Raw genomic sequence first — 27,344 nt, 5'->3', positions numbered from 1 at the left:
CTGAGGTTTTACATTTTGTGACCCTAATACATGTATATATGAAGATTTGAGGAGGCGTTTGAGCAAAAGAAGAGGAAGTATGTAGAATTGGCAGGAGACATCAGGGCCCTAGGGTGGAGTGTTTGGGTCTTCCTAGTGGAGATCAGATGTAGAGGATTTCCTGCACATTCAACATGGAGAATTTTTGCAGCACTTGGTGTGAAAGCAGAGACAGGAAAGCAGCAGTGGACCGACTGTCAAGAACAGCAGAGAAGTCGTCCAGCTGGCTGTGGTGGAGACGACAAGACATGAGCTGGAAGCTGTCCACAGACGGGCAGTGATGTGGCCAATCACTATCGACTCGCCATCTTGAGGACGTTCCAGGTTAGGAGTTGAAACGTCCCGGGAGAGGTGGACCTGAACCAGCTGGTTGATGACGTCTTTATGTGGAGCTGCAATCAAGGAATTGTATTTAGGAAATATCCATATATCCCAACATTTAACACCTGACCATGCCGAATATATTTAATACCCGACATCAAATCTTAAATGCTTTACTAAAATCAAGTATCCTATTATATTTGATATCTGACATCAAAATATAAATATTCTTGTACTTAACGATGACAACGAAACCGAAAAAATCTTTCAATGTTAATTTATTTCCCACATTTTAATGTGATATGAGAACCACTTGTTTATACACATTTGAAATCATTCCTCATTCATACTCAAAATCACACATCAAACACACCATGATAAAATAAATAATAAAATTGTGCCTCGGTTGTTAATGACCTAGAAATAATTACACCAAGAATTTAAGTTTCACTTAGTTGTCAATGAAAATAAATGGAAGCAGTGTAAAAAGATTAGCCCATCTCTATCGAGATTTCATTCCAGTTTCCAGGAGAGAGTTTGAAATAAATAAAGAGCCCCCAACTCATCATATATACATAATGAAATCAAATAATCCTGAATATTATTGAGCACATAGAATAATATACAGACTTATTTGTAGTATATATATACATGTATATATTATAAAGACAATCTACAGGGTGTCACAATTTCTTAAAAGTTCTGCGTAATGTTAATAGTACATGCAAGCATCATCTATATATCACAGTGAATTTATAGATATACACAATTAATGTTTCCATGTGGAATGTAAATCTAAACCATGCTACGTAAAACCTACACAATCATTCACAATCTCCTGCACTGGCTCTCGAATATCCAGAGGCGGACAGGCCAGAAAATTAAGAATCTGGACAAAAATGATCGGAAGAGGAATGCATTATGGTTGAAGAAGACAGAATTTTGCAGTCCGGAAAATTCTCAATGCGTACAATTTCACCTTTAGGACGCATTATCAAGGGTTCATTATGTAGCAGTAAAAACTAATTAATCCCAAATCTGGTTTAGTGGTATTCATGGACTATAAGAATTTTCTTTATGTGAAGAGGATGGTAATATCCATTTTGTTTGTATAGGACCATAAAGGAATGTTGTTATAGACAATTTACGGGACAAGTCTTAGAAAGCCCTGAAGTTTCAAACAAGAGGCCTAAAGAGCTGTAAACACTTCCCTTGTCTGTTCTAATACAGGTTTATTTCCTTAAGTATTTTTAAGATTAACCTCTAATTCGCCCACCCTTTGATAATGTTTGGCAAAAAATATTTTTCTTTGTTACCTGTAAATTGACAAAATAAAGTAAATCAAAATCAAACCAATATAATTGTATTACTGTACTTCTAAATAGACAGAATAAAATATGTAGGTATATATACACTGTAGATATATCTATATTAAAATCCCCAATAAGGATATATTTTGAAATATGAATTGATAAATGTTCAAAATTCATAATATGTATTATATACATAAAATGTCACTTATGGAATTTTCACAACGCTTTATATTCATGCGTTTGCTTATGACTAAAAACATCTCAATATGTCCCCCAAAATTGATTCAAAGAACAATATACTGAATTAACTTTTAGCACAATGTTAAATATGAACAACTACATGGAATTTTCACAATGCATTCCACGACGTTAATTTATATGCATGCATTTGCTTTAAGATTAAAACATGTCAATATGTTCATTAATTTAAACTGAATTAATTTTAGCACAATGTTAAATATGATCAACTTCTGATATAGTCATTTATCTGATGCACAAGGATATGTTGACGAGTAAAAAATCACAATTCAGTGGAGCCTTGATAATCCTAACGCATGTCTCAAGCTCAAACTATTCAGATTGGATGTTTTGCGTTCTGTCTGATTCTATTTACTTAGTCAATAAAAATTTGTTCATCGACATTTCCGTCCGGATTGTAAGATTTTCAGATTATCGAAGGTTCACTGTACTACCATTATTTATTGTACTGTGTCTCGAGAAAAAGCACACAGCTTTGACATGAAATTTTTGTGAACTTCAGGAGAAGGAATTGTGGTAGAATATTTACGTTTTTGCCAGGTTCAGCACCTGCGTAATAATATCAGAGATGCCATTTCTACTACTCAATAATTGCTGGATTTTAAAATAGGCAACCGAGTCAAATTTTGTCGGACATGTCCGTCGGACCGGCAAATTTCGCAATGTCTTTGACTTAGGTCTGCACTTTTGTTTCAAAAAATCAGGGCCAGAGATCTTAACTGCTAAGCTATATATCCTCTTTTTAAGCAAATACCCCCCCCCCCCCCCCCCAACCAAAAAAAAATCAAATATAGAGTGATGGAATTTGGTGTTGATGATTATGAATTCAAAATCTGAAGATGAGAGTTAAATTATATAAATCCTCTTGTGTTCTAGAAATACAAATTCAATGTATACCGTAACAATAACAATCTTAAGCATAAACAAACAATGGAGACGATCACAAACAAGTAACATAAACATATACTATTGGCACTAGAAATAGATCACCAGAAATCTCTACCACATCATTTTGTGAAAACAAAAATAACATCACATCCTAATTTTTATCACAAGTTGGATTTTCCTTTACGTACTAGACACAATGTTGTGGATTTTGAGTTGTGATTCCAACAACTCTACATACTATGTTATTTCTGAACTCATCCATCCCTGGAGACACATTTGAACTCTTTTAATTGAAAGTCTAGAAGAGTTCATTATGGTTTTCCAGGGGTCAATGAGTTAAATTAATCTATGTGCTCAAATCACAACAAAAATGAAATAATTTCATCGTAGCCTGTGTCTGTCCGTGTTGTCATTTATCACAAGGAATATGCCACCCTAGAGATATGTAGGTCCCACTGATTGCTCCATATCATCATATTGCACATAGCACCTTCATCTGTACAGTTCACTTTGTAAGTAAATGGTCAATCTGCAAAACAATTAATCAATATATAATAACAGTGGAAATTCACTAAAAAAAATCATGATCATTATAAATCAGCAAGCTTTGTTACAACATTTTGTTACCCTCAGGTAGAATATCCCTATGCATCATATCCATATATGAATGAGTCTTATAGTATTGACCTTGGAAAGAGTACATAGAAAAAAATACTCTTAGTTGAGAAGCTATTACTTTGTGAAACTCTCTTGAAACTCTACTAAAACTTGACCTCACCTGAGTTTTGTACATTTCTTTGACGTCATGGAGATCCATCTTAAGTTCCTCAGCTTCCTCCACTTTCTCCCCGTACATTTGTAACATGGCATTGTATCTCTGGTTTAGATCCTGTTTGTAGCCAACACAAAAAGTGTAATTCATTAACTCGTATTAAAATGTTTAAATCTATAATAAATATGGGGGTTTCCAGAACCTAAAACGACGTGGGTAGAATACAATTTACTGTTGATTAGTCCCACCTTCCAGTGATGTAACGTCACAAACCAAGTCAAAATATCATGTCACAATCACAGGAAGGAGGGACTAATCAATGGTAAATAACACTTTACTCACATCATTTCGGTATCTTGAAACTGACAGATTGGTTTTGATGTGCTCAAATCACAATACCATATTTGTACAATACAGATTTATCTGCCCTTGTGAAGCAATGAGATTGTGGTCAAATATTTCATCCCTTCTCCGAATTTATTTTTCTGAAACAATACAACGCATGAAATAACAATATAACTGATACAGACAGACTTGTATGTAATAAACAAAATGACCCCTAAACAATAATATCTATCATTAATAAACTGTATATCTACTAACTTATCTAAATTAACTCATTCACCCCTGAAGACACATTTAGACTCTTCAAAATCAAAGACCAGACAGTCCATTATGAAATTTCAGGGGTGAGTGAGTTAAATTGAATATCTTATGTACATACCTGCATCTGGATCTTGATTTCAGGCAAAGACTCAACTTTGGCCTTTAGATCTTCATTTTGATTGGTCAGATTGACAAGCTCCCTCGCCATGGATTCTCTCGTCCTCTCTAGCTGTTGGATGTCACTCTGAAACCCAACACGGAGAGATTTGTTGTTAATGACTGTTAACTATTATAAAAACTTATATACCAGTATATATATCAATGAATCAAGATTCACATATAAATGAGGCCTACCTGTAACTGTACTATCTCTCCTTCTCTTAGTTTCAGCTGTGACTGTAAGTTTTCTAGAAGGTTGGCTGCACCACTGTGTCTAACATTCTCATATAGACTGGACTTGGACAAACTCACCAGTCCGCTACTCCCGGGGGACAACAGGAAGTTCCGGTCAAGGTCATCCTACAAACACAAGGTCAAATGACACTATAAACACTTGAGCTTTAGTCTACAATTGATACAATGTCAGCTGTCAATCAAATTATGCATGACTTTGTATTGTGTAAGTTACGATATTTGCTCCAACACTGAATACTAGGTAGGTACATTTGCATTTGCGTGGCTACATACTGCCCCACTCCTCAACTCAATACTACAGATTTTCCTTGAAGCCCAGCAACAAAATCATTAATTGAAATATCCTCATTATCAATCAATTGGCAGAAATACTGGGTTACTACAACTTAAACTAAACAAACATGCACTGTAAACAAACTGTCTTTTCGCAGCTACTAAATATCACAATTTCTATTTCAAGACGTTTTCACCCAAAATTAGTTTCATGGATTTTTTTAAATTGAATGGAAATACCTTTGAATTTAATTGTACAAGAATTGTGGAAGATATCAAGTTACAAGATTAACTTTTGCAAGTTTAACTCATTCACCCTGAAATTTCATAATGGACTGGTCTAGTCTTTGATTTAGAAGAGTCTATAATGTGTTTACAGGGGTGAATGAGCTAAACTAGTGAATTTTAGTAACAACAAATTAATACTTCATGAGTCAGGCATTACTTTTAAACAATAAATATGTGTTGGGGTAGACGATCCCTCACCTGAGAAAAAGATGTGTTGAGGGCAAACAGTCACTTACCTGAGTAAAAAATGTGTGGAGGGCAGATGGCCACTTATCTGAATAAAAAATGTGTTGAGGGCAGACAGTCACTTACACTAGTAAAAGATGTGTTGAGGGCAGACAGTCACTTACCTGAGTAAAAAATGTGTGGAGGGCAGACGGCCACTTATCTGAATAAAAAATGTGTTGAGGGCAGATGGTTCCTTAACCGAATAAAATGTGTTTAGGGTAGACAGTCACTTACCTGAGTACAGAATGTGTTGAGGGCAGACAGTCACTTACACAAGTAAAAGATGTATTGAGGGCAGACAGTCACTAACCTGAGTAAAAGATGTGTTGAGGGCAGACAGTCACTTATATTACCTGAGTAAAAGATGTGTTGAGGGCATACGGTTCATTAATACTCCATGAGTCAGGCATTACTTTTAATGATAAACATGTGTTGGGGTGGACGATCCCTCACCTGAGTAAAAGATGTGTTGACGGCAAACAGTCACCTGAGTAAAAAATGTGTGGAGGGCAGACGGCCACTTATCTGAATAAAAAATGTGTTGAGGGCAAATGGTTCCTTAACCAAATTAAATGTGTTTAGGGCAGACAGTCACTTACACAGGTAAAAGATGTGTTGAGGGCAGACAGTCACTTACCTGAGTAAAAGATGTATTGAGGGCAGACAGTCACTTACCTGAGTAAAAGATGTATTGAGGGCAGACAGTCACTTACCTGAGTAAAAGATGTATTGAGGGCAGACAGTCACTTACCTGAGTAAAAGATGTGTTGAGGGCAGGCGGTTCACTAAAACTTGATATACTGTCCATTCTCTGGACGTTCTGTGGAGATGCTGACATTGATCCCCTGGATTGAGGTCTCTGGATTTCCCTCTCCTAAGCAAAAAATTGTATTTACAGTAAAACCACTAAAAAATTTAGGTCAGCTACCGATAGTGGCGGTGTTTTTTAAATGAGAAAATAAACTGAAAGGCTCCTACCAGTTGTGCTATCTGGTCCTGAGTTATTGCCATTTTCTTCTTCTCTTGGTCCAACTTTGTCCTCTCCATGTCCAGCTGGCTCTCCAGAAACATCTGTCAGATAAGGAAATCAGACTAATTTTATCAAAATGCTTCATTTGTGTTCTTCTGAAGTCACGCTTCACTGCAATTTAAAAATTCTAATTGAAAGCAGGATACTTAAAACTTACAAAATCGTACCTGAATTTAATACATACCTTCTCCTTTTTGACTTCAGATAATTCTTGAGACATTTGATGCTTTAAAACTTCAATTTGAGCAGTTTCACTGAAATAGAAAATTTGTGAAGCATGGTAAAATTTTCTCAAAACAATAAACAGGCCTGTATCAATAATTACAGGTCCGTCAGGATTTACACTTGAAATAATGACTTTAACAAACAGTTGAACTGGTTGATCCGACTAAATGAAAACAGCATCAGTTGCCATGGCAACCAACATTTCGACAAAACAAAATCCTGCATGCACATCTTCATATGAGGGTATAATTGACAGATAGATTTTTCTTTACAATTTTTGAATCAATGTCCAGACTCCAGGATCATGAAACAGTCTTAGACTTTAGTTTAGATTTAGCCAATCAAAATGGACGTAACTTTTTGTAACATCATTTTTGATTGGCTGATTTCCTCCAATTTCAATCCATCAAGGTTTTACTGTAGATAAACAACTGACCTATTTTTGGCATCCTCAAGCACCTCCACACGTGTCTTCAACATCTCGAGTTGAGCAACATGTTGTGATTTCTCTTGGCGTAGGCGACAATTCTGCGACTCGAGGGCAGTAACATTCGACGTGAGGTCGATCACATTCTCGCTAGCTGATCTTTCCTTCTCTACAGCAACTGATAGCTGTGTCTGAATGTCCACTGTACAAAAAAGAAGTGACGATATTAATTGCAAATGATTATCTGTTATCTGATTATTATGAATGATTTTAGCCTATTTGACCCCTGTGACCATGAATGAAGGTCAAGATCATTCATTTGAACAAACTTGGAAGACTTTAACTTAGCATACTTAAAGCCCAACTTTAAGTCTCTAGGCCTCATGGTTAATGAGAAGACATCGTGTTAAGATTTCAACCTATTTGACACCTGTGACCTTCAATGAAGTTAAGGTCATTTATTTGAACGAACTTTGTAGCCCTTTATCCTAGCATGCTATAGGCCCAACATCAAGTCTCTAGGCCTCAGGGTTATTGAGATGAAAATTTTAGCCTATTTTATCCTGTGCCTATGAATGAGAGATAAGGTTATTCTTTTGAACAAACTTGGTAGCCCTTCCCCACAGCATGCTATTCCGTCTTTGTATATTACAGAGTTAGCTCCCTTGCAGGTAGGTATCGATTGTTGCATCATTATTTTGTGAGCACAATTTACGCGTTTTCTCACAAATGTAAGACGTTATGCTCGCAAACACATGACGTCACAATCAATAGCTACCCGCAAGGGCAGATAACTCTGTAATATGCAATCTGGAATAGGCCTAATTTCAGGACTCTGGGTCTCCTATTTTTTTCGAGAAGTAATTGTTAAAAGGGCAAAGTTGACGCAAGACAGCCAGAAGGTGTCTGACTGATGCCACACTGCGGCATATGTTCACTTGCCCATTGGGCAGGTGAGCTAAAAACAGTTTTACATTGTTGACATTTGTAAACAACAAAGTGTTACCTATCCTGTCGGTAAGAGTTTTCTCCAGTTTCTCCCAGGATGAAGACTGAACTGCATAAGTAGTCTGAAGATTCTCGATCTGCCTCAGTAGGGGGCGGGTCGCTGTCAACAAAACAATCAAATATTACATGTCAAAGCTATTGTATTGGGCATGACTGAATTTTCAAATATGGATACTGTAAAAAATACTTAATTATGCACAAAGTCTTCTGCATTAAATTAAATTTGCACCTCCACAATATTTCCAATCCTTACAGATTATAAGGCAAGTGTAATTTTTTAGCACATATTATATCTTGCATACCGTAAATGCCAGGGGCGGTTTAAAAATTAGAAACTTAAGAAGGGCACTTAATAGGACCAAATTTGGACAAATCTTTCTTAAAAAATATTGCACAGAGTAAGCCATCAATCACTTTATAAATGAAATCAAAAAGAGAAATTTTCACAGTTTTCTTAGTTTCAGTCTGTACTTTTTAAGTCGGGGTAAGTGAAATTGAGGCCTCAAAAAGATGGGGGGGGGGGGCACCTTACTGGATCAATTATGGTAAGAGTGTCAGAATAGAATTACTGTTAGTGTCATATACCTGTGGTTACTGTCTGAGTCACATCCTGATTTCTGGCTTCATCTTCTTGTAGATGCTTCGATTTGAAAAAAAAAACCCAAATAATTATACAAATTAATCAAACTATGGTCGAGGTTTTAGTCCTAATAAATCTGCAGAAATCAATATTTATCTATAAGTCAAAGACAAAATAGTTTTAATACTTTGAAATTAAATGAATGATATGCCTGTAATATTTATCTATAGTGAACCTTAAGTTATCAATTCTAATTAATATTTAAAATATGGAAAAATAGAGGCAATTGTTTTACCTGTGTCCATAAATTATTCATATTATAGACATTAACATTTTAAGTCATTTGAACGGCTACCCATCGTTTATAGGTCGGAAACTTTCCTGTTCATTAACATTTTAAGTTATCGGAACAGCTACCCACCATTTGTAGGTCGGAAATTTCCTGTCTCAGCATGTCTTCTCTTCGATTGTGCTCTTTCTCCATCCGTGACATACTCATTCTCAGATCCTCAATCTGTGGACAAAAAATATCCCTGATATAGCTATCATCTTAAAGTAAACAAATGATACTGAATGTTTGTGTTAGTATCAATATTACTACGATCACAACTAGAACTCTTACAAGCAAGGACGAGCAAGGCAATTTGAAGAGTCCACTATCTGATGACAGTAGGCTTAAACATAAGGGAAAGGAAGAAAAAAAAGAAATAGAAGAAGAAACAGAGCCACTGTATTTAGGAGACATAATACATAAATTAAAATCAAGTTTTCAAAACATCTATCAACTTATCTTCTGCTTTCACCATCTATATACATTTCTACTTTTTTTCTACTTCTACTTTTACTCTCTGTAAATAAGTCGTCAATATTAATTTCACAATCATAATGATCAGAAGATGCTGTAATTTGATTTTTTTCTGACGGTGAATAATAAATCTTGTTTCTTGACCTGATTAATTAGGGCCTCCCTCTCCTGCTTAAAGCTGAATTGTTCCTTGGTGAGGGTCGCTTTGAGTTCCTCCCTGACGGACATCTCCAGACTTAGGGCCGTCTCCTGTACCTTACTGTCCTGGGCAGCCTTGGATTTATGTAACTCTGCAATCTCTCTGTTGTCAAATATAGTAAAACACGGTTATAACGAACCTCTGGGAACCTCTGTACACTGTAGTTCGTATTTTGTAATATATCTATATTGCAGATATCTTATAGGAACACAGGAACCTTGACGAGGAATAAAACTTACGTTATAACCCTGAATATATTATATAAATGTTTGTTATAAGTATGTTTTCCTGTATACATAATTAACAGCAACAACTGACAGGTGACAACTGACAAAACTACGATGGTATTGATATGTATCATTTTTTTTTTCATATTTAACATTTTGAATAAAGGTTAAAATTGTTCATTACAAAACCAGAGAAAGTAATTGAATTATTTTGAAGCATCATTCTAGATTCAGCCAAATTTAATACTGTTCATATATTTGTTGACAGATTATTATGGTCAGCTGGACTACCATATTTGGAAAGTGATTTTGAGTTCTAACAAACTGACATGCATTACCATGTCCATATGATAATTGAAAAGTTCTACAGGATGCAATAATTGAAAAGTTCTGGGTTTGGTTTGTTACCTTGTCCTTAGGCAATAGTATACACTGGAGCTGATATGTTGAGGAGCACATAAAGTACAGTACTTACTTATAGGAGTTGTCTAGAGCTGCCTGCAAACCTCTAACTCTCTCCTGGGCATCGGTCAGTTCACTCTGAAACATAACGTGACATTCATTATCCGTATAAGTAAAGTTGGGGTTACAAAACATATACAGGTTATAGATCTTGTGAATATTACTTTAAAAAAGTAGCAAATTAAATCATTAAAGCACAATCTGGCCACACAAGTTTACCACAAAAAACTTGCATACTTTTCAAAGTTTTCATACAGAGAAAATTTGTGAACAAAATATTTTAATTGAAACATACAATGCCGTGATACAAAATTTAGTGTTAAACATGAATACATCCATTTTCCTAGTGTGTATAAGGCAAAAAAAATATGTCTGTTTAGGGTTACATTTGCAAAAAAAATAGGGTCGGTAGGTCGGGAGGATATTTTTTTTCTTTTAAGTGTCTTTCACTCTAAAATAATGGCCGAAATCGGAGTCTGAGATCGAAATCCTGACTTTTCTTTTTTTTTTCCGTAGAAAAGTGAGGATTTTTTTTTTTTTTGGCCCAATGAATCATTTCACTTCTGGTTACATTTACCTACCTTTAGTTTTGATATCTCCCTGTCTTGTTTCTGTACGGCTGAGTTCAGCTGATTTATACCCTCTGAAAATCACATTGGTTTGTCAATTATACAATGTTAAGACATGATCTGATTCTGTGACCTGATTCTGATTGTTATGTACATGTATATAACTAAAACTATACAGTAGTAAAATTTTGCAGGTGTAAAATTTTGAAAGTTATTGTTTGAAAATTTTTTCGTAGAGGCTTATTTTTGCAAATTATGTTGATAGCCTTTAAAATCGTCATTCATATTCAAATTTTCTTAATATCTTTTTTCCTTTAAAGCACCTATATGTTACTAACCAAAATAAATAAATTTATACAGACAATAATCATTATATAAATATTTCTACAGACCTGTCTGTTTTTTCTCCATTGCGTCTTTGGACTCACACACAGTCCTGAGATGCTCCAGTTCTTTCCTTTGAGTATCAAGTTGATTTCTATAAAAACATATGAAATGTGGCTGTTATCGTTTTGTTGAATGGCATTAATAATAAGGGCATCAAATGTAAGTTTGGGCTTTACGTTCAGTATCGAAATATTTGGTGATCCCATCACCAAATGCGTTACTTTCCATAATAATATCTAAAACATTTTGATGTTACATAGAATAGAATATAGAAAATTAGCAGTACATGAACTATATAGTAGTGCTGCCACGATACGGCATGATCGTAGCACGATATATTGCGATATAGAGTCACTGTATTGCAATACATACCACAACATATTGTGTTTTATTTGTGAGCTTAAAATATCAAATATCATAGATGTCCTTAACCAAATGTATACTTTTTTATAATCATTATGTTAATCTGAACTCTATATTTAAGAATAAAAGCAACGCTCTTGTCTATTTTTCTAAATTTATCACATATTTGTAAAATAAAAGTGAAAATTAAAAAAAAATATAAAAATTAACAAACTGGAACAAGAATAATTAAATGATATGGCAAATTTTAAACTTCACAATTGAGTTTTAAGTAAGTATGTAAATTATCAAATAAAGTACAGTGGAACCTCCCAAAACCGAACCTTCTCAAAACCGATCACCTCTAGAAACCGAACATGGATGTCATGTACGGAATGAATTCCTCTTTATTAATAGTATATAAAACTTCCCAAAACCGATCCCTCCCAATTCCGAATACCGGACCGATTTTAAGATCGGAATAGTCAAATGTAACTAAAATACACTTCTGAAAACCGGCCTTACCTGAGCGACACCGATAGATTGCATTGAGGTCTGATCAACCGACCGTGAAATACACACGTACCTGTACCATAGTTGTCGCATGCCATGTCCTGGGGCATGTATACAGGTGTAAAAGCTATAGGTATATGTACACGGTAATTATACCCGAGATGGTGGTGTAATTATTTAATCATGCCTATTGTTTAGATATCTAATGAAGGTCTACCATGTGCACACGGTTTGTTTACTGTAGGAAAACAAGCAGAGCTAGTAATAAAGAGAAAGTTTCGTATTCAAATTACACGGGTTTTTTTATTTACATTTGTAGTTGTCGGATAACATAAATTATCTGTATAAAGAAGCCGAAGCCATGTATTGTTTTAGAAAATGACTATGTCATATAATGACCGGCATCGACTGATCATCGTGTAATTAGACCATATAATTTGATTCTGACGTAACCGGAAGCGATCGGTCGTATGTAGGTTGCAGACGAGAACATCCCCAAGAACATTCACGCAACTAACTAAACTACATTTATAAGCGGTAGCAAAGTCAAGTTTGCTGTAATCCATTCCTTTTAAACGTATGATTTTCTCTTTTGTGATAACATTCACATTAACAATCAATATCGGTCGGTTTTAACGAACACTAGGCATACATGCAGTGCACTAATGTAAAAAACGACTTCCGATCGATTAAATCCGGATCGTGATGATCGGTATTCGGTTCACTTCTCCAAACCGAACCCTCTCTAAACCGGCCGAAATTATATGCACCGACCATGATCGGTTTCGGGAGGTTCCACTGTATTAATTGATTGTGTTATGTCCACTTTTCGTGCTGAGTTCATTTTATACTTCGCCCCTAAGACATGTTGTAGCGTAACTTGACGAGGGGCTGAATTTACATTCATAGATGTTGCTTTCTTATCATCATTATTCTGGTCATCGATAAGATTCTTAATGTTTTTGGTGCCATGTCTAACCTTTCCGGGGTGATGCCATACCATGTGCGTAGTCAAATTCGTCGTTCCCGCTATACTTCACGCATGCATGGCAGATATTACATACCGCTACCCCGGCTGTTATCATCTGTTTATCTTCTTTTAAACAAAAGTATTCCCACACGGCACTATTTGTATTTTTGTTTGGGACACCTGTCCAGTTTTCAATGTTTGTGTCGGCCATGTTAGGTTTTATCTGTGTGTATGACACGCTTTTTTAAGTGAGCGTTTAATTCAAACGCATTACTGATACTGAATACGTCAAGTAAGAGTTCCACCAAAGAGAGGTAATCTGAATATTGTTATATCGTGAAAAACCGGTACATGATACCTGTATCGCAGTACAATATATTTTCACAGCATAATGCAATTTACCGGTATATCGATGTAACGTGGCAGCATTACTATATAGTTCCTTTTAGATTCACCAGAATTGTTAATTATAGTTAGAATGGTTGGTTATGTTAGCCTTTGAAGTAAATATAGTCAAAAGTATGTTATATTACACCAATCAAAAACATGATTCATAGCTGTTTTTCAGACCATAACCCACATCAAACAAATTTGGTATTCGTCATCCTTATTAATCAAGAATTATTGCAAGAAAGATTTATTGCCTACTTTTGACTGGTCAAGAGGCTGTCGTTTTCCTTCTCCTTGGCTCGTAACTTCTTTACGATGTTGTTACTCTGTAACTGATGTTTCGATAACTTTTCACCTGAAATTTCAAATTGAAGATTGAGTACATGCTGAATACAATTATGAAATAAATCAACAGGTACTCTCCGGGAACACCGTCACAGTAAAATTCTAACTTTTATCACTAATGGTGCAGTTACATATAAAAGTTAAAATGACATTCCATTATAAAATGCTCACTCATTATTGTGTATTTTCATACATATTTTGTTTAGGAGTGCTGCAAACACACTTAAAATATCACGGAAAAACGTAAACACAAAGACTCATTCCTCTGCATCTTACGTTGATAAGCCCAGATGGTTAAGGCACAATGTAGCTTAAACACTCTAAGGAAAATTGATATTTGTAAACTTTCTTGAAAATATCATCCTCCATGATACGGCTAAACATAGGCATCATTTTTCAATTTAGTATCCTGTTGCTTTGAACGCAATCGAAAGCCAACGCTATGCCAAGAAAATAAAAGGACAGTAGCTCAGGGCTATGATAAACCATTCCGATTCCTCACAGTGTTCAGTCTGAACAGTAATGAAGATTTTTACTAGGTAAGAAACCTTTTGTCTAAGAAATAAAGTATAATCAGTGTCATAATTCAAGGGGAGATAATGAAAGCTTCACATACCTTCTTGTAATAATTCTGCTATTTGTTGATCTTTTTCTTCTGCTTCTAATTCATAACCTCGGACTCTGAAATTTAAATGATAATATTCAAACATAAAATTTACCAGCTGACAATTTGTATCATGGATGAATAATTATACACATCAAGGTCAAAATGAATTTTTTTCTTTGTGTAGTTCAAATATGATATAACATTGAATAAATGTGTAATTGTTTGTACCAAGATATACTGTTTCAATCTAATTTTAAATAATTAAGAAAACAATTTTTTCCATGTGCTTGTGGTATTTTTTATTTCCATCATTATTTTCGCAGTCCATTATTTTTTGTAAGACAATTATACTGATAAAGTATAGTGTTGTTCTCAAATGTTTGTACTCTGAAATAAGCATAACATATATGAAAAAAAATCTGAACCTTTTAGAGAATTCCTCGTGAGATTTCTGTAGGTCTTTCCTTGCTGAATCTCTCTCCTGTCAATGTAGAATAATAATTATTAAATGCATTATCTACAAAGGTCACCATTAGAATACAAATACATAGGCTGTTTTCATCACTATTTTTTTTTTTTTTTTTTATTTTGAGGGGAGTGGGGTGGGATGGGGTATGTGTCAGAATATGCATACACAATGTTTTTTCACTGTATTAAATATCATTTATTTTTATATATATATATGTTGGGTTTTTTTTTTTTTTTTTGGGGGGGGGGGAGGAGTTGCATAATTTTTTTTCCTAGAAATAGAAAATCAGTATAAACTATATACTGTAGCAAGACCACTAATAAAATATATCTTTTTATTTTTCAATTTTTATAAGTTTCTTTACCCGTATCACAGTGTTAAGCTTTTTCTCCGATTCGGCGATCCTATTAGCAAACTCCGATGAGACCTTGCTGACGTCTTCCAGCTCCATTTCCCGAGATTCTTCAAGCTGTTGTAACTGACTGTAAAGGTGAAAGTTTTAATGACGTAAAAAGGTCACAAACTGTGGTAGTTTTATGTTTAATTCATTATTGTAATTTAACCTAAAGGCATATACAATATATAAGGTGTAAAGCATGATACAGTTAACATTACTGTTATATTTGTTTTCAACTACAAAAACTTAATAATTATGATTTTTCTGGCTTTTTAGCAGACTCCAGGATCCAATTCAAATAAAATGATCTTTGGAAACAAAAACGTTCCTTTGGTTTGATTATTTTAATATCCCATTGACAGCCAGGGTCATTTAAGAATGTGCCAGGTTTAGATGGTGAAGGAAAGCTGGAGTACCCAGCGGAAAACCACCAACCTGCCATTGCCCCATATGGGATTCAAACTTATGACCAAGAGGTGGAGGGCATACATGTGGTAATATGTTGGGACATTTTAACTACTCGGCCCATTTTCCAACTTTCCAAAATCCTTCAAGGCTTTTTGAACCCTTTTATTACAGAGTAAAGTTCTAACTTTATACACATTGCTGTACCTACTTGCGTAATATGCTATTGGTCTCCATCAGATCGTTGTTCTCCTTACTCAGCTGAATAAGCTTAGACTCTCGCGCCTCAATTACTTCTGCCATGTCAGCCATTTTCTGAAGAAGAAATATCAAATCAATACTTAAAAGTTTATCAAAAAACAAATTTTACCCCATATAAAACAGTCTTCTCTGAGACTTTTTTTTTCACTTTTTGTTTTACACGATTGCTTTAATTTTGATCTTTTTCTTTTCCGTATACTGTAACATCATAATCAAGCTCATTATATTTCTTCAAGAACTATTTAACAGAAACAATACTTATTCAACACTGAACAAACATTATGTATAAAAGAAATATATTTGTTAACCAATTAACAAAATCACAATTATTAATATCACTCGGAATGAATAGGTTAATATATTAATGTGCTTAAGAATTCTCATCAGCTTTTAAAAATTAATTCAAAGATACATTTCTATATTAATTAAAAAAGAAAATTTATTTAGTTTCCTGATTTTAATTAATTAATTAAGTTAAGAAGACTGATTATCTAATATATTTTAATCACATTGTGATGTTACAATAGAACCAAGCAGTTTGAATAAACAGACTGAAATGTACAGAAAGAATTATTGATAAACATTTGTTATCTGTTTGAAAAAGAAAATACAAAATAAATCATTAGAATGATATATGAACAAATGATTTTTGAGATTAATTCACGAGTCTAACAATTAAAGTATTACGAAACTTCAACAAAACTTTTTCCAGATAGGTAATTAATGCTGAAATTATAATCAAACAAATGTTTCTGTGAAAACCATCGGTCAACATTACAACTTAACTCCCTTGGTCCTTCGATTTTTTTTTCCGTACTACTAAGCTAAAAAGAAAACACTACTGATATTTATACTTGATGCAACATCAATCATAAATATATCACTTTTGCAACATTTTAGCAAACTAACTTTACAACTGTATTAAATGATCATGAGTGATGTTTTTGTAAATGATCATGAGTGATGTTTTTGTACAAGTGACAGATATACCGGACAACGATTTGGTGATAGAAATCTGACATTGCTGCTCAGTGATTCCACAATACTGTTTGGACACATTTATTGTTTACAGATTCAATTGTGACTTATATAATGTAACGACGCCATGAAACAGTGATGTGGTTAAATAATTAGAATCATATTTGTTAAATTGTAACTTTTCAAAAAAGAGTTATCTGCCCTTTGAAAAAAATATAATGTTACTGTTTTCTCACAAATTAATAATATTAAAGCCACAATAAACTCAGTTTGATATATTGTATAATAATTGGGGTTTTTTAAAAGATAATTTTGCATTTGTGGGATATTGTTATGATCGTGAACATTTTTAGTTGATCCACGAAATACCGTATTCGTCCCAATAAGTGCCCATGCCCTTATCACTGCTCTTCCTCCTTTTTGAGGCCTCAATTTCAATTGCCCGGTATAAATAAAGACTAAAACTATACTAAACTGTTTAATTTGCAATATTTCGTCTTATCAAACTCCTTTTCACCTTTTCAATTTCTTAAACGCCCTGGGCTCTTATTGGGTCGAATGCGGTATTGAAAAACGATTGAATCATATAATATACCCTGAAAGCCAGATCATGAAAAACTTCTAAAATTTTCTTTTTTCAATTTTAGTTGTAAATAACTGGCTTTATGGTGATGAATTACAAGGGCAGATAACTCTATTTTATTACCCAAACGACAGAACACGCTGGCACATGAAGGTGTTTGTTTTAGAACACAGTAAAGCAGAGAGACTAGCGAGTGTTACTGTGAGCCCTTACCTTACCCCCATCAGAGCTACCATTCCGGGGCGGAGTGGGAGCAGGAGAAGGAGAAGAGTCCTTCATTGGAACCGTTACACTAGTAGTTGTAGTCTACAAATCACCAATATATGTGTCACTAACTGCATGAACCCAATTTACATATAGGTCAGGTCATGCTAAATAGGTCACCTTTCAACCTTTACTACTTGTAACCCTGCAAATGTTGACCTCTCATTTAACTTCTGTTAACTGGATATTTTCGCTATTGTTTCATTTCGCGATTTATATGTGTAAACATTTCTCAACATTAATATTAGAACTGGTAACCTTTTACAACATATTTTCATATATACAAAGAATATTACGCAAAAGGGAATTTTCGCACTAAAAACACAATCTCATAATTAGCGTAAATTTTCCCCTCACATAACTTTGCAGTATGTCTCTTTATCTTATACTGTACTGTGACCTTGTTTTCCTGTAAAAAGCTCACTATTTTTACCCCATCAAAGTTTACTAGGGTACATCAAGGAATAATTTTTATTTTATGTTGTTTACTGGTGCGTAAACTGCATTTTGTGTACAGATATTTTAAACCAAAAGCATTAGTACAAATTTCTAAAGTCACTTTACCGATTTATGGAGGTAAACCCCAGCCTGTATTATCACTATCTCATTTCATACTTTTGTGTACTTCAGGTTTGTGCTTTAAAATGAATTCATGATTTCATTGATATTGATGGAAACCCTAGGATCAGTATCCCTGATTTGACGGCAACAACAAAATTTTCTCTGAACGAATCGTACAGATTTTCTCTCAATTTATCTCCCCTAATCTTTAGAATTGGAATCAGTTTGTTTTGGACTGATTGGAACCTGCATATCAGCACAAATTTGAATGTGAATAGTAAAATATAATATTGGTGTGTATATATATTGTATTATATTCATTGCGGATTATTCTTCTTATTACGTCTTTGCATATTAAATACAGTGTTATATCTCTTGCAGGATGGTATCAATCATGACATTTACCGTTATTTTTTGAGCGAATATCACATCATTTTGTTAGGCTTGCAAATACATAATTTTACAATTAATACCTACATGCAAGGGCAGATAACTCTTAAATATGCAAAGATAATAAGCTTAAAGTCTTAAAACAGATACTAAAAATACAAAACAAGAGGCCCATGGGGTTTTAACGGTCTATCATTGATTTGGAATAGACTCGAAAAGTAACAACATTAAGTTGAGACTATGACAACAGTATAATTTCAGGCAAGTTTCAGCTAAATCACACAAGTAGAACTTATTAAAAATGTGTTTTAATATTGGTAACCATGGTGGCAATCTTGGATTTTAGATCAAACCAAAAAATAAAAGCACTCGGTTGGGACAATATCAGGATCACTTCAGCTAAATTGCATTGATTGAACTAAAATGAGAAGTTCAAAATTTGGAAAGTTTTACGGATGGCAGGACTGCTGATGAAGCATGGCGTATATAGCAAACGACAAACTAATCATGATGAATATAGGTCATCCTGACCTAAAAAATCATTCAAGAATTGTTTTGTGATTTCTAAATTGAGAAAATAAAATAAAATTGAAACTCCATTAATATGAATGTGGCTACCATTTTGTTGACTTAACCACACACATTTCCTCTGCCATCACTTTTCAAAGTTGTGTAGAAAAAATGACTTATTCAGATTGATACTTTAAATGTTTACGTTATTTTCAAAATCAGATACACCATACTATCCATTTACAAATTTATTCAATAAAAGAAATTAATTTCAAATGTGAGGTGGGTTTTTTTGGGTTTTTTTTTCTACATTATGAATTATTCTAAAGAACTATATTTTGCTAAAATTCAGATTTAACTTTTGGACTAACCATACCAATATTTTAAAGAAGAAAAATCCTAAAAATTCCTCTGTGAATAATTAAATATAGAATTCTCCTTCTATCCTGAAAATCAAAATAAGATAAACATAGGACAGACAAACACATATAAAAGCATGCAAAAAATACATAAATAAAACCAGAAAAAAACTAAAAAAAACACCCTCTGAAGCAAGGCGTAGGAGAAAGAGAATTTTATATTAAGAGAGATTCCACCCCTATGTAAAGACCACCCAAACCTCAGAGTTCATGCTAGTAGATGTAGGATCGCAGAATCTCTCTCGACTCAGATGAACTTCGGTGTTCTCAGGAACGGTCTGTAACTGAAATAGGCTAGCACTTATATTGTACCCTAAGTACTAAAACAACACACACATGCATTTCTAACATTCTGTCCGATACCTTAGGAGATCATATATGTTTTTTATGCTGAATTCTCTAAAGTAAGCAAGGAGGTTGTCGCAAAATTCCAAACTTATAAATCTTCTCTTTCCTGAGTTATTTTATATTAGTAAATATGTTCATGATTCAAAATATCTATAATAAAAGTAAATACATTTGAACCTCATAAACACATCATCATCAGTGGTTTTAGTATTGATCATTTTCTTACATCAATTAATTATATGGAGTAATTGCTAAATTAATGTATTGTTTTTGTAATAGGTTGTAAAAATCTCAATTTGAAGCTTAAGCAAATAAGACCAATGCAACTATCATAAATGGGAAACTCCAGTTTCAAGATTACAAGTGTTAAGACCTAACTTTCAAAAATATATCCAATTATTCAAGAGCCTACTTTCTACTTGTTCTCTATAAAAGGACAAGATACTAATTGATATTTAAGAAATGAAGAGGCTGCTGTGACAAAGTGGTGAAGGTTGTCCAGTGTTAGGATTACATTTGTCCATCGCACAATTCCAACTATCTGCATTTATTAGCTATTAATCATAAAGACCCACTGTGTTTCCAAAATATTTATAAATTACACTTAGTCTTATAATATCTGAACGTTGATATTCATGACCTGAGATGAAGTTACAACAGCATACTATGTTAACAATAAAAAAAAAATATCGCTGTTTTGCCGTTTCACACAATGAGAGTCAACTAACATGCATTAATTAGGGCGATGGCGGGAATTATAAGACGATCTGTGCTATAAAAATTAAACTTATTTTAATTAAATTTTTCAGATTGAAGAAAAGGTTAACTGTAGTATTAACTGTAAGCTTGTAATATTTGAAAAATGTTTAAAATTAAAAGCCTTTTTGGTTTAGGTATGTATTGTACCTTTAAATATTTCTTTACCAAGTCCGTCTTTGCGTATTAAAGAGTTATCTGTCCTTGCAAGTAGGTATTGATTGCAATGTCATGTGCTTGCGAGTGTAACGTCCTATTTTTCAGAGAAAATGACGCAAGTTTCGCTCATTAGATAATGACATCAAAAGCAATACCATTGTACAAGGGAGATAACTCTTTCATTGGCAAAGACGGACTACAATGTACCGTATGTAACTTGTAATTTCAACTTATGATCTTGAAACATAAACCCATATAAGGTAACAAGCTCGAATCAAGAACTTACGACACATCCTCTCATATAGCGCCGTTTCTTTAAATACAAACAAATATAAACAACATTTGACATATATAAACATATGTAGTCTTATATTGGCTAGACAATAACAAAATTAGAACGTTTGTAAGATATAAATGTGTCTGCCTCTATCAGTTAAAGCAGGAAAGGATGTGATATGAATTGATGATTGACATGGGTAACATATTTTCACCCCCTGAAAACACATTTAGACTCTTCTAAATCAAAGAATGGACAAGTCCATTAAAAAATTTTTTTGGGGGGGGGGGGGGGGTTAATGACGGTCAAATTACCAAAACCTTTCCTGAATTTATATGTACCCCCATCTCCCTCTGACCCTATTTTCTTTTGGGGGCATAAAAAAAGAAAATTAACAATATAATATATATGTAATATTTTCACTAAGCCCCACTACCCATGTCATGTTCTGGTCATAAGAAAAAATGGAATTGTCAGAATATTTAATAAGTAAATTGAATTTATTCATTTGTGAATCTTTATATATTGTATATAAAGCTTTGGTTATTTAAAGGCCCACTACCTTTCGAAAACGGCTTTTAATTTTTAAATTTTAACTGTAAAACGAGTTTGATAATTTTATAGAATCCCAACTCTTACAAGCTTACCATTAATACTACACTTAACATCACTTCTTGAACAACTGAAAAATTCTAAACAGAAGGTCCATAATGCCAGTCATCTTATATTTCTCGGCATCATCCTAAATACTGCATAGTAGTTGACACTACATCTGGTGGCAAACTAGTAAAACGAATCTTTACCGTTAACATACTTAGATTTAAACCTTACATTTGTTTGATTTTGTTTTACATCCTATTAACAGCCATGGTCATGTAATATAAGGAAGTGCCAGGTTTGATGGTGAAGGAAAGCCGGAGTACCCGGAGAAAAACCACCGACCAACGGTCAGTACCTGCCAACTGCCCCACATGGGATTCGAACCCGCATCCCAGAGGTGGAGGGCTTGTGGTAATATGTCGAGACATCTTAACCACTCGGCCACCACAGCTCCACATTTGTTTGATGTTTTAACTTCACCTTAGGCCATGAAATATGTTAACAATTAACTTTTATTTTCTGGTTCCGAAATGTAATGGGCCTTTAAAGCTATTTACAGATGCAGTGGATTGACCTGCCAAAAGTATCTGTCCCTGCTCATTCACCACTGAAGACACATTTAGACTCTTCTGAATCAAGGACCAGACCAGTCCATTATGAATTTTCAGGGGTGAGCGAGTAAGGCCTTGTGAACCAGAGGCAAAGAAGACCTACTAATATATATGATATATTATAACCAGTTTGGCTGTAATGTCTAGCTACCCAGAGAGATGTCTAAGAATATAACAATCATCATGTGTTTTTTTATAATGCTACTATACAGGGTTATAATCATTCACCCCGAAGACATATCTAGACTCTTCCAAATCAAAGACTAGATCAGTCCATTATCAAAGTTCAGGGGTGAATGAGTTAACATCTACATCTCAAAGTGTTCCGTCTCTAGCCTAGCCCCTAAAACTACATGGGTATGTAAGAGAAGCCTAGCCCCTAAAACTACATGGGTATGTAAGAGAGTTGTTATATAAGCATGTGTAGTTTAGGAAATATGTGTTGGGTGTATAAGTTAGTAGCATTTCTTGTATCTTTTATACACAACATGCCTAACAAGCTGGAAATATAAAGCAACATAACAAAATCAGGAAAGAAACTACAATCATATAAAGCTCTTTATAACTCCATACACTTGAACATTTCACAAACTTATGTATATCATGAACATAAAATAAACATAACATTATACCCATGCATAATGAACGAGTCTTTGTAGTGTTACCATTAGCCATAAAGCCTGCTTCTAGACAGACAAACTTTGTGAGAGGCATTTTCAATACTCTAGGGGTTACTATCACTGTCATTATCTCCACCCCTGGACTATGCCATAGGAAAACTGAAGGCCATGTTTCACATTTTAGGAGCTGGTAGTTTGGTCCTTTGATGTACATCAAGAGAATTGAATAGCAGTATGCTTTGAAGTTGGGTAACACTCTCTGTAACCTTCAGAGGAAGTCTCAACAGGCCTATAATTAATTATTTGTTTTCTCATGAACTGCCTTCAGTTTTACTTTGAGATTATCCAAGGGTGGATATAACGGCAGTGAAAATAACCCCTGGAGTACCAAGGATGTGTGAGAGGTCATAATTTGTGTTTCATGGAAAAGACAATCTGTGTATGTTTCCTACCGTCCCCTATAAATACTCCCCCTTTTCTTACTTTTAACACTTTCTGCTGGTTCATATAAGGGTCGCCTTTTTCTTCTCGGACAGGTGCCAGTTCTGTAAACAAATACAATAAAAGTCCACAACACATTTTATATGTAAATAATCAGTTAATCAAAATGGTTATAAACAAGAATCATAGTTGCCAATACATACATATGTTATGAGAAAGATGATATTGTTGTGAGAATTGGGCTTACTTTAATTATATGAATGTTATCATAATTAAGGATCAATTTGTTCATAACCTGATCATGATCACAATCATGTATTAATAAACTATACAGATATTTCATGATTCGTCTGAAAATATTCATTAATATGTTTAAGCAAATCTTCCATTCATTATTATATCATAGTTTTATATATGTCAGTTAATTACAAACCTATACTAACCGAGACAGCACTATATATAATTCTGTATTTGCATATTACAGTGTTATCTGCCCTTGTGGTAGGTTTTGATTGTGACGTCATGTGTTTGCGTGTGTCACATCATACTTTTCAGAGAAAATGACGTGAATTTCGCTCATAAAATAATCAATTCACTACGGATACCTCCCCGCAAGGAAGGTAATTCTGTAATATGCAAAGACGAAATAGCTAAAACTGGTAGTCTTGTCAAGTCATGACATATATCTATACACCATGGTCAGGTTCTGTACAATGGGACTAACTCACGTACAACACGATACATAATAATTATAACATTTTTGTGGGACTAGTATCTCCATTGGTGATGTAACATAACTCTTTGTATATCATTGTTTGACGTCATTCCATCACCAAATAGAAACAATAGTCCCACACAAATGTTATCAGGCATCTCGTAATACGTGAAGGTATCTCGTGATATGTGAAGGTATCTCGTGATACGTGAAGGTATCTAGTGATACGTGAAGTTATCTCGTGATATGTGAATTAGTCCCATTACAAAATAAGGTACCAATAGTTCTGTAAAAGATCAAAAAAGATAAAAACAAATGTTTTGAACAAATTATGAACAAATGAAATGTGAGTAAAAATGACATAAGAAAGCAAAATTTACTTTGCTTGTCTAGTGGAAGATCTCTGTTCTCACCATACGGGCTTTCATCCTCAAGGCTATCTCGTCCGGGACTGAGTTGTTCCCCTTGTCCGTCGCGACTGTGAGTGCTGGAGCTCGATGCACTGTCCGTCCTTCGGTGGGTGGGACTCTCTCGTCGAGCCGTTTTCTGCAACGCAATTTTCAGTGGTGACAAATCCACCATTTTGTTAGTATGATCACCGTTGTTAATAGAATTTGGTGTTGAAATGATTTCAATGTCTGAGGATGTTGTGGTGTCAATTTCATCCCCCGATTCATGTCCGCCCGTGCTCCTTGAACACTCAGATTTTTCACCTCCTGTCGAGTGACAGTCGCTGTTGTTGTCTTCACTTCTCCCGTTGTCTTCCATAGCCTCTTCTATCATACACTTCACATACGAACTACTGGACGACACACTGAACATACTATCTGTAATTTTACGAGAATCGTCTTGAAATTCTGTGGAGTCCCTTCTTTCACTTTCCTCTGGACAAACTTGACTCGAGTCCAATGTTTTCATGCTAGCAATAGATTCAACCGAAGAAACTTCCTTTGCACTGATCTGTTCTTCAGGAGTTACCTCCCCTAACACTTCCTCCTCTCCGCGATTATCCACAACCGTGTCCTCAGAGGTGTGAGTGTCCATACTACTGTCCAATTTACTGGTGTCTGATGAACACACAGAACTACATGTAGACGGACTATGCACACTTGCTAAACTTTCTAACACATCTGTTTCAGTAATTGGATTATCTTTAATCCCTTCGTCCCCTTGACCTTCACCCGACCCACTAGAAATCGAGGACTGGGCCAGAATGTTATCACTATCGATTTCCTTCAAATCCCTTTTTGTCATCATACTACCCGAATCACTAACAGATTCACTTAAGTCTCTCGACTCTTCTTTTTGAGTTTCAGAATCCTTCTCCTCTGTACTGTATGAAGTCAAATCACTTGATGCTTCCTGTTTTTCAGCATTAACATTTTCACGTATCACTAATTCAGACTCTGTTTCTGTGGCGGATGGATCCTCTTTGACTTCCTGTTCTATCACAGAGGTCAAAGCAGACTCTGAAACTTGATTGACACTTGGCTCAATCACAACATTATCTAAATCTACTGCATATTTGTCATCCTCTTCTAGAAGTTCATCAGAGTGAATCTTCTCTTCTGAGTCGGCCTGTAGAAGCTGCACACTACTGGACTCATCCGATTTATTTACACTGGGCTTCCCATCTTGATCACTATCGTCACTAAGGGAGATAACTCCTTCTGTCGATTCGATCACAGAGATGCTACTAGACTTGTCTGTCTTACAGTCAGCACTTTTATCATCTGAAAGCGTATCAGAAATATCTTTATCAAGTCCTTTATCACTATTCGAAGCAAGAGTATCATCCTCTGGCGATGACTTCACTAATTTGTCTTTTTTCGAATCAACTTCTTCGTCTGTTTTCACTGTCCTGTCATCCACATGTTCAGGACTAATATCAGCTTTTTCAGAGTTTTGTGATTCTAAAATTGAACTGACTTTTAATGATTCATGCTGTTGTGATTGACCCTCAGATTCAAGATCACCGCCTACATCCTGATGTCCTTCACCTTGCCATTGTATAAGTGAATCACTTGCCCAAGCGGATGATGAATCCCAGTTCTCCACTTTCTCTTTGCTCTCAACAACAGGAATGTTCCCGACTGACTTTTTATTGTCATCAGAGCTACTTTTGGCTATCTTATCTGAAGTACGTTTTGAAGTTTTACCCTGTCCTTTCTGACTAGAACTGGACTGTTGTCCTGCAGACGACACTTTTAATTTCGGTTTCGTTGACTTATTTTCAGCCGTGGTTTGGCTTTCGGATTTTGCCTCAGGTTCTATATCCTGATGAGTTGAACCCCAAGGCATCGACCAGGAACTTCTAGCCTTTTCCTCTTCCGTCCCTCCCTCAGCCTCGTCAGACTGGGGCGCGGGCATCCACGTGTTCCAGAAATCATTTTTCTTTTCTGACGAAGGTGTTTCTTTCTTTGAAGGTTTGACTACAGATGCTTTAAGAAATCAAAAGAAATATTATTAGTGATATGAAATACAGTTGAAATCTCAAACAGTTATTTATCTTATTTTAGCAATTACATTTACACTTATAACCAGACACACTATACTAGCAATTTATTCATCATTTAAGGTGAAGTACACATACATGCTTTTGGTTGTTGGAGTCCTTCCTCGTCAATATCAAGAACTTTGTCGATTTTCTTCTGAGCATTTTTGATTGCCTGAGAGGCAAGGTCTGAAAAGCTACTAGCATTCCACCAACTCATCGTCGAGCTCTTCTATAGATCAGGATCATCTGTAGAGGATCCTGAAATTTCAATCATACATCATCAAAGTTATTTTAATACCTAAGTAGTCATTACTAGTACTGAATTCTGTCATTTTGTTTAAATTTTCATTTACTTATTTTAAGTTTTGTTTAGCATACCATTATATTTTAATATAGCAATAAATGTAAGTATGTGTATCAGTGCAGGGCTTGAGAGTAGAAACTTTGGTGCATTTAAATTTAGCATTTGCATGTGCCTACACAATATTTACTGACTTATGCAGGGAGAGTTTCACTCAGTCAATCCTGTTGACAAGTCAGGGGTCATCTAATCGGGGTCAATGGGGCTTTGGGTGTGTTTTCAAGAAAAATCTAATC

At 34.7% G+C, this 27,344-nt stretch overlaps 1 protein-coding gene across 7 annotated transcripts in view; it reads right to left on the bottom strand.

Moving 5' to 3' along the window:
- Positions 1-622: 622 nt before the first annotated feature.
- LOC138324100 (TATA element modulatory factor-like) overlaps positions 623-27,344 on the bottom strand; it is a 28,563-nt gene continuing 1,841 nt past the window's right edge. The window contains exons 2-26 of one of the 7 annotated variants that reach the window (XM_069269163.1): positions 26,844-27,005; positions 24,631-26,691; positions 23,578-23,639; positions 19,924-20,007; positions 17,793-17,885; positions 15,969-16,072; positions 15,320-15,437; positions 14,912-14,967; positions 14,496-14,560; positions 13,793-13,889; positions 11,325-11,410; positions 10,945-11,006; positions 10,377-10,441; positions 9,620-9,776; positions 9,092-9,184; positions 8,676-8,730; positions 8,089-8,190; positions 7,092-7,284; positions 6,615-6,684; positions 6,379-6,471; positions 6,152-6,274; positions 4,552-4,716; positions 4,316-4,441; positions 3,598-3,708; positions 623-3,348 (exon numbers count right to left, since the gene is read on the bottom strand). In XM_069269163.1, coding sequence (XP_069125264.1) covers positions 3,325-3,348; positions 3,598-3,708; positions 4,316-4,441; positions 4,552-4,716; positions 6,152-6,274; positions 6,379-6,471; positions 6,615-6,684; positions 7,092-7,284; positions 8,089-8,190; positions 8,676-8,730; positions 9,092-9,184; positions 9,620-9,776; positions 10,377-10,441; positions 10,945-11,006; positions 11,325-11,410; positions 13,793-13,889; positions 14,496-14,560; positions 14,912-14,967; positions 15,320-15,437; positions 15,969-16,072; positions 17,793-17,885; positions 19,924-20,007; positions 23,578-23,639; positions 24,631-26,691; positions 26,844-26,964 — 4,386 coding nt within the window. In that variant the 5' untranslated portion in view covers positions 26,965-27,005 and the 3' untranslated portion in view covers positions 623-3,324. The remainder of the gene's footprint in view (positions 3,349-3,597; positions 3,709-4,315; positions 4,442-4,551; positions 4,717-6,151; positions 6,275-6,378; positions 6,472-6,614; positions 6,685-7,091; positions 7,285-8,088; positions 8,191-8,675; positions 8,731-9,091; positions 9,185-9,619; positions 9,777-10,376; positions 10,442-10,944; positions 11,007-11,324; positions 11,411-13,792; positions 13,890-14,495; positions 14,561-14,911; positions 14,968-15,319; positions 15,438-15,968; positions 16,073-17,792; positions 17,886-19,923; positions 20,008-23,577; positions 23,640-24,630; positions 26,692-26,843; positions 27,006-27,344) is intronic. The other 6 variants (XM_069269164.1, XM_069269166.1, XM_069269165.1 and 3 more) reach the window with 6 other exon arrangements.

The sequence above is a fragment of the Argopecten irradians genome, chromosome 5 (assembly GCF_041381155.1).
Source record: "Argopecten irradians isolate NY chromosome 5, Ai_NY, whole genome shotgun sequence".
NCBI classification, from domain to species: domain Eukaryota; kingdom Metazoa; phylum Mollusca; class Bivalvia; order Pectinida; family Pectinidae; genus Argopecten; species Argopecten irradians.
The sequence above is the reverse complement of the archived record's forward strand: the minus strand, read 5'-3'. Positions and strand labels throughout refer to the sequence as shown.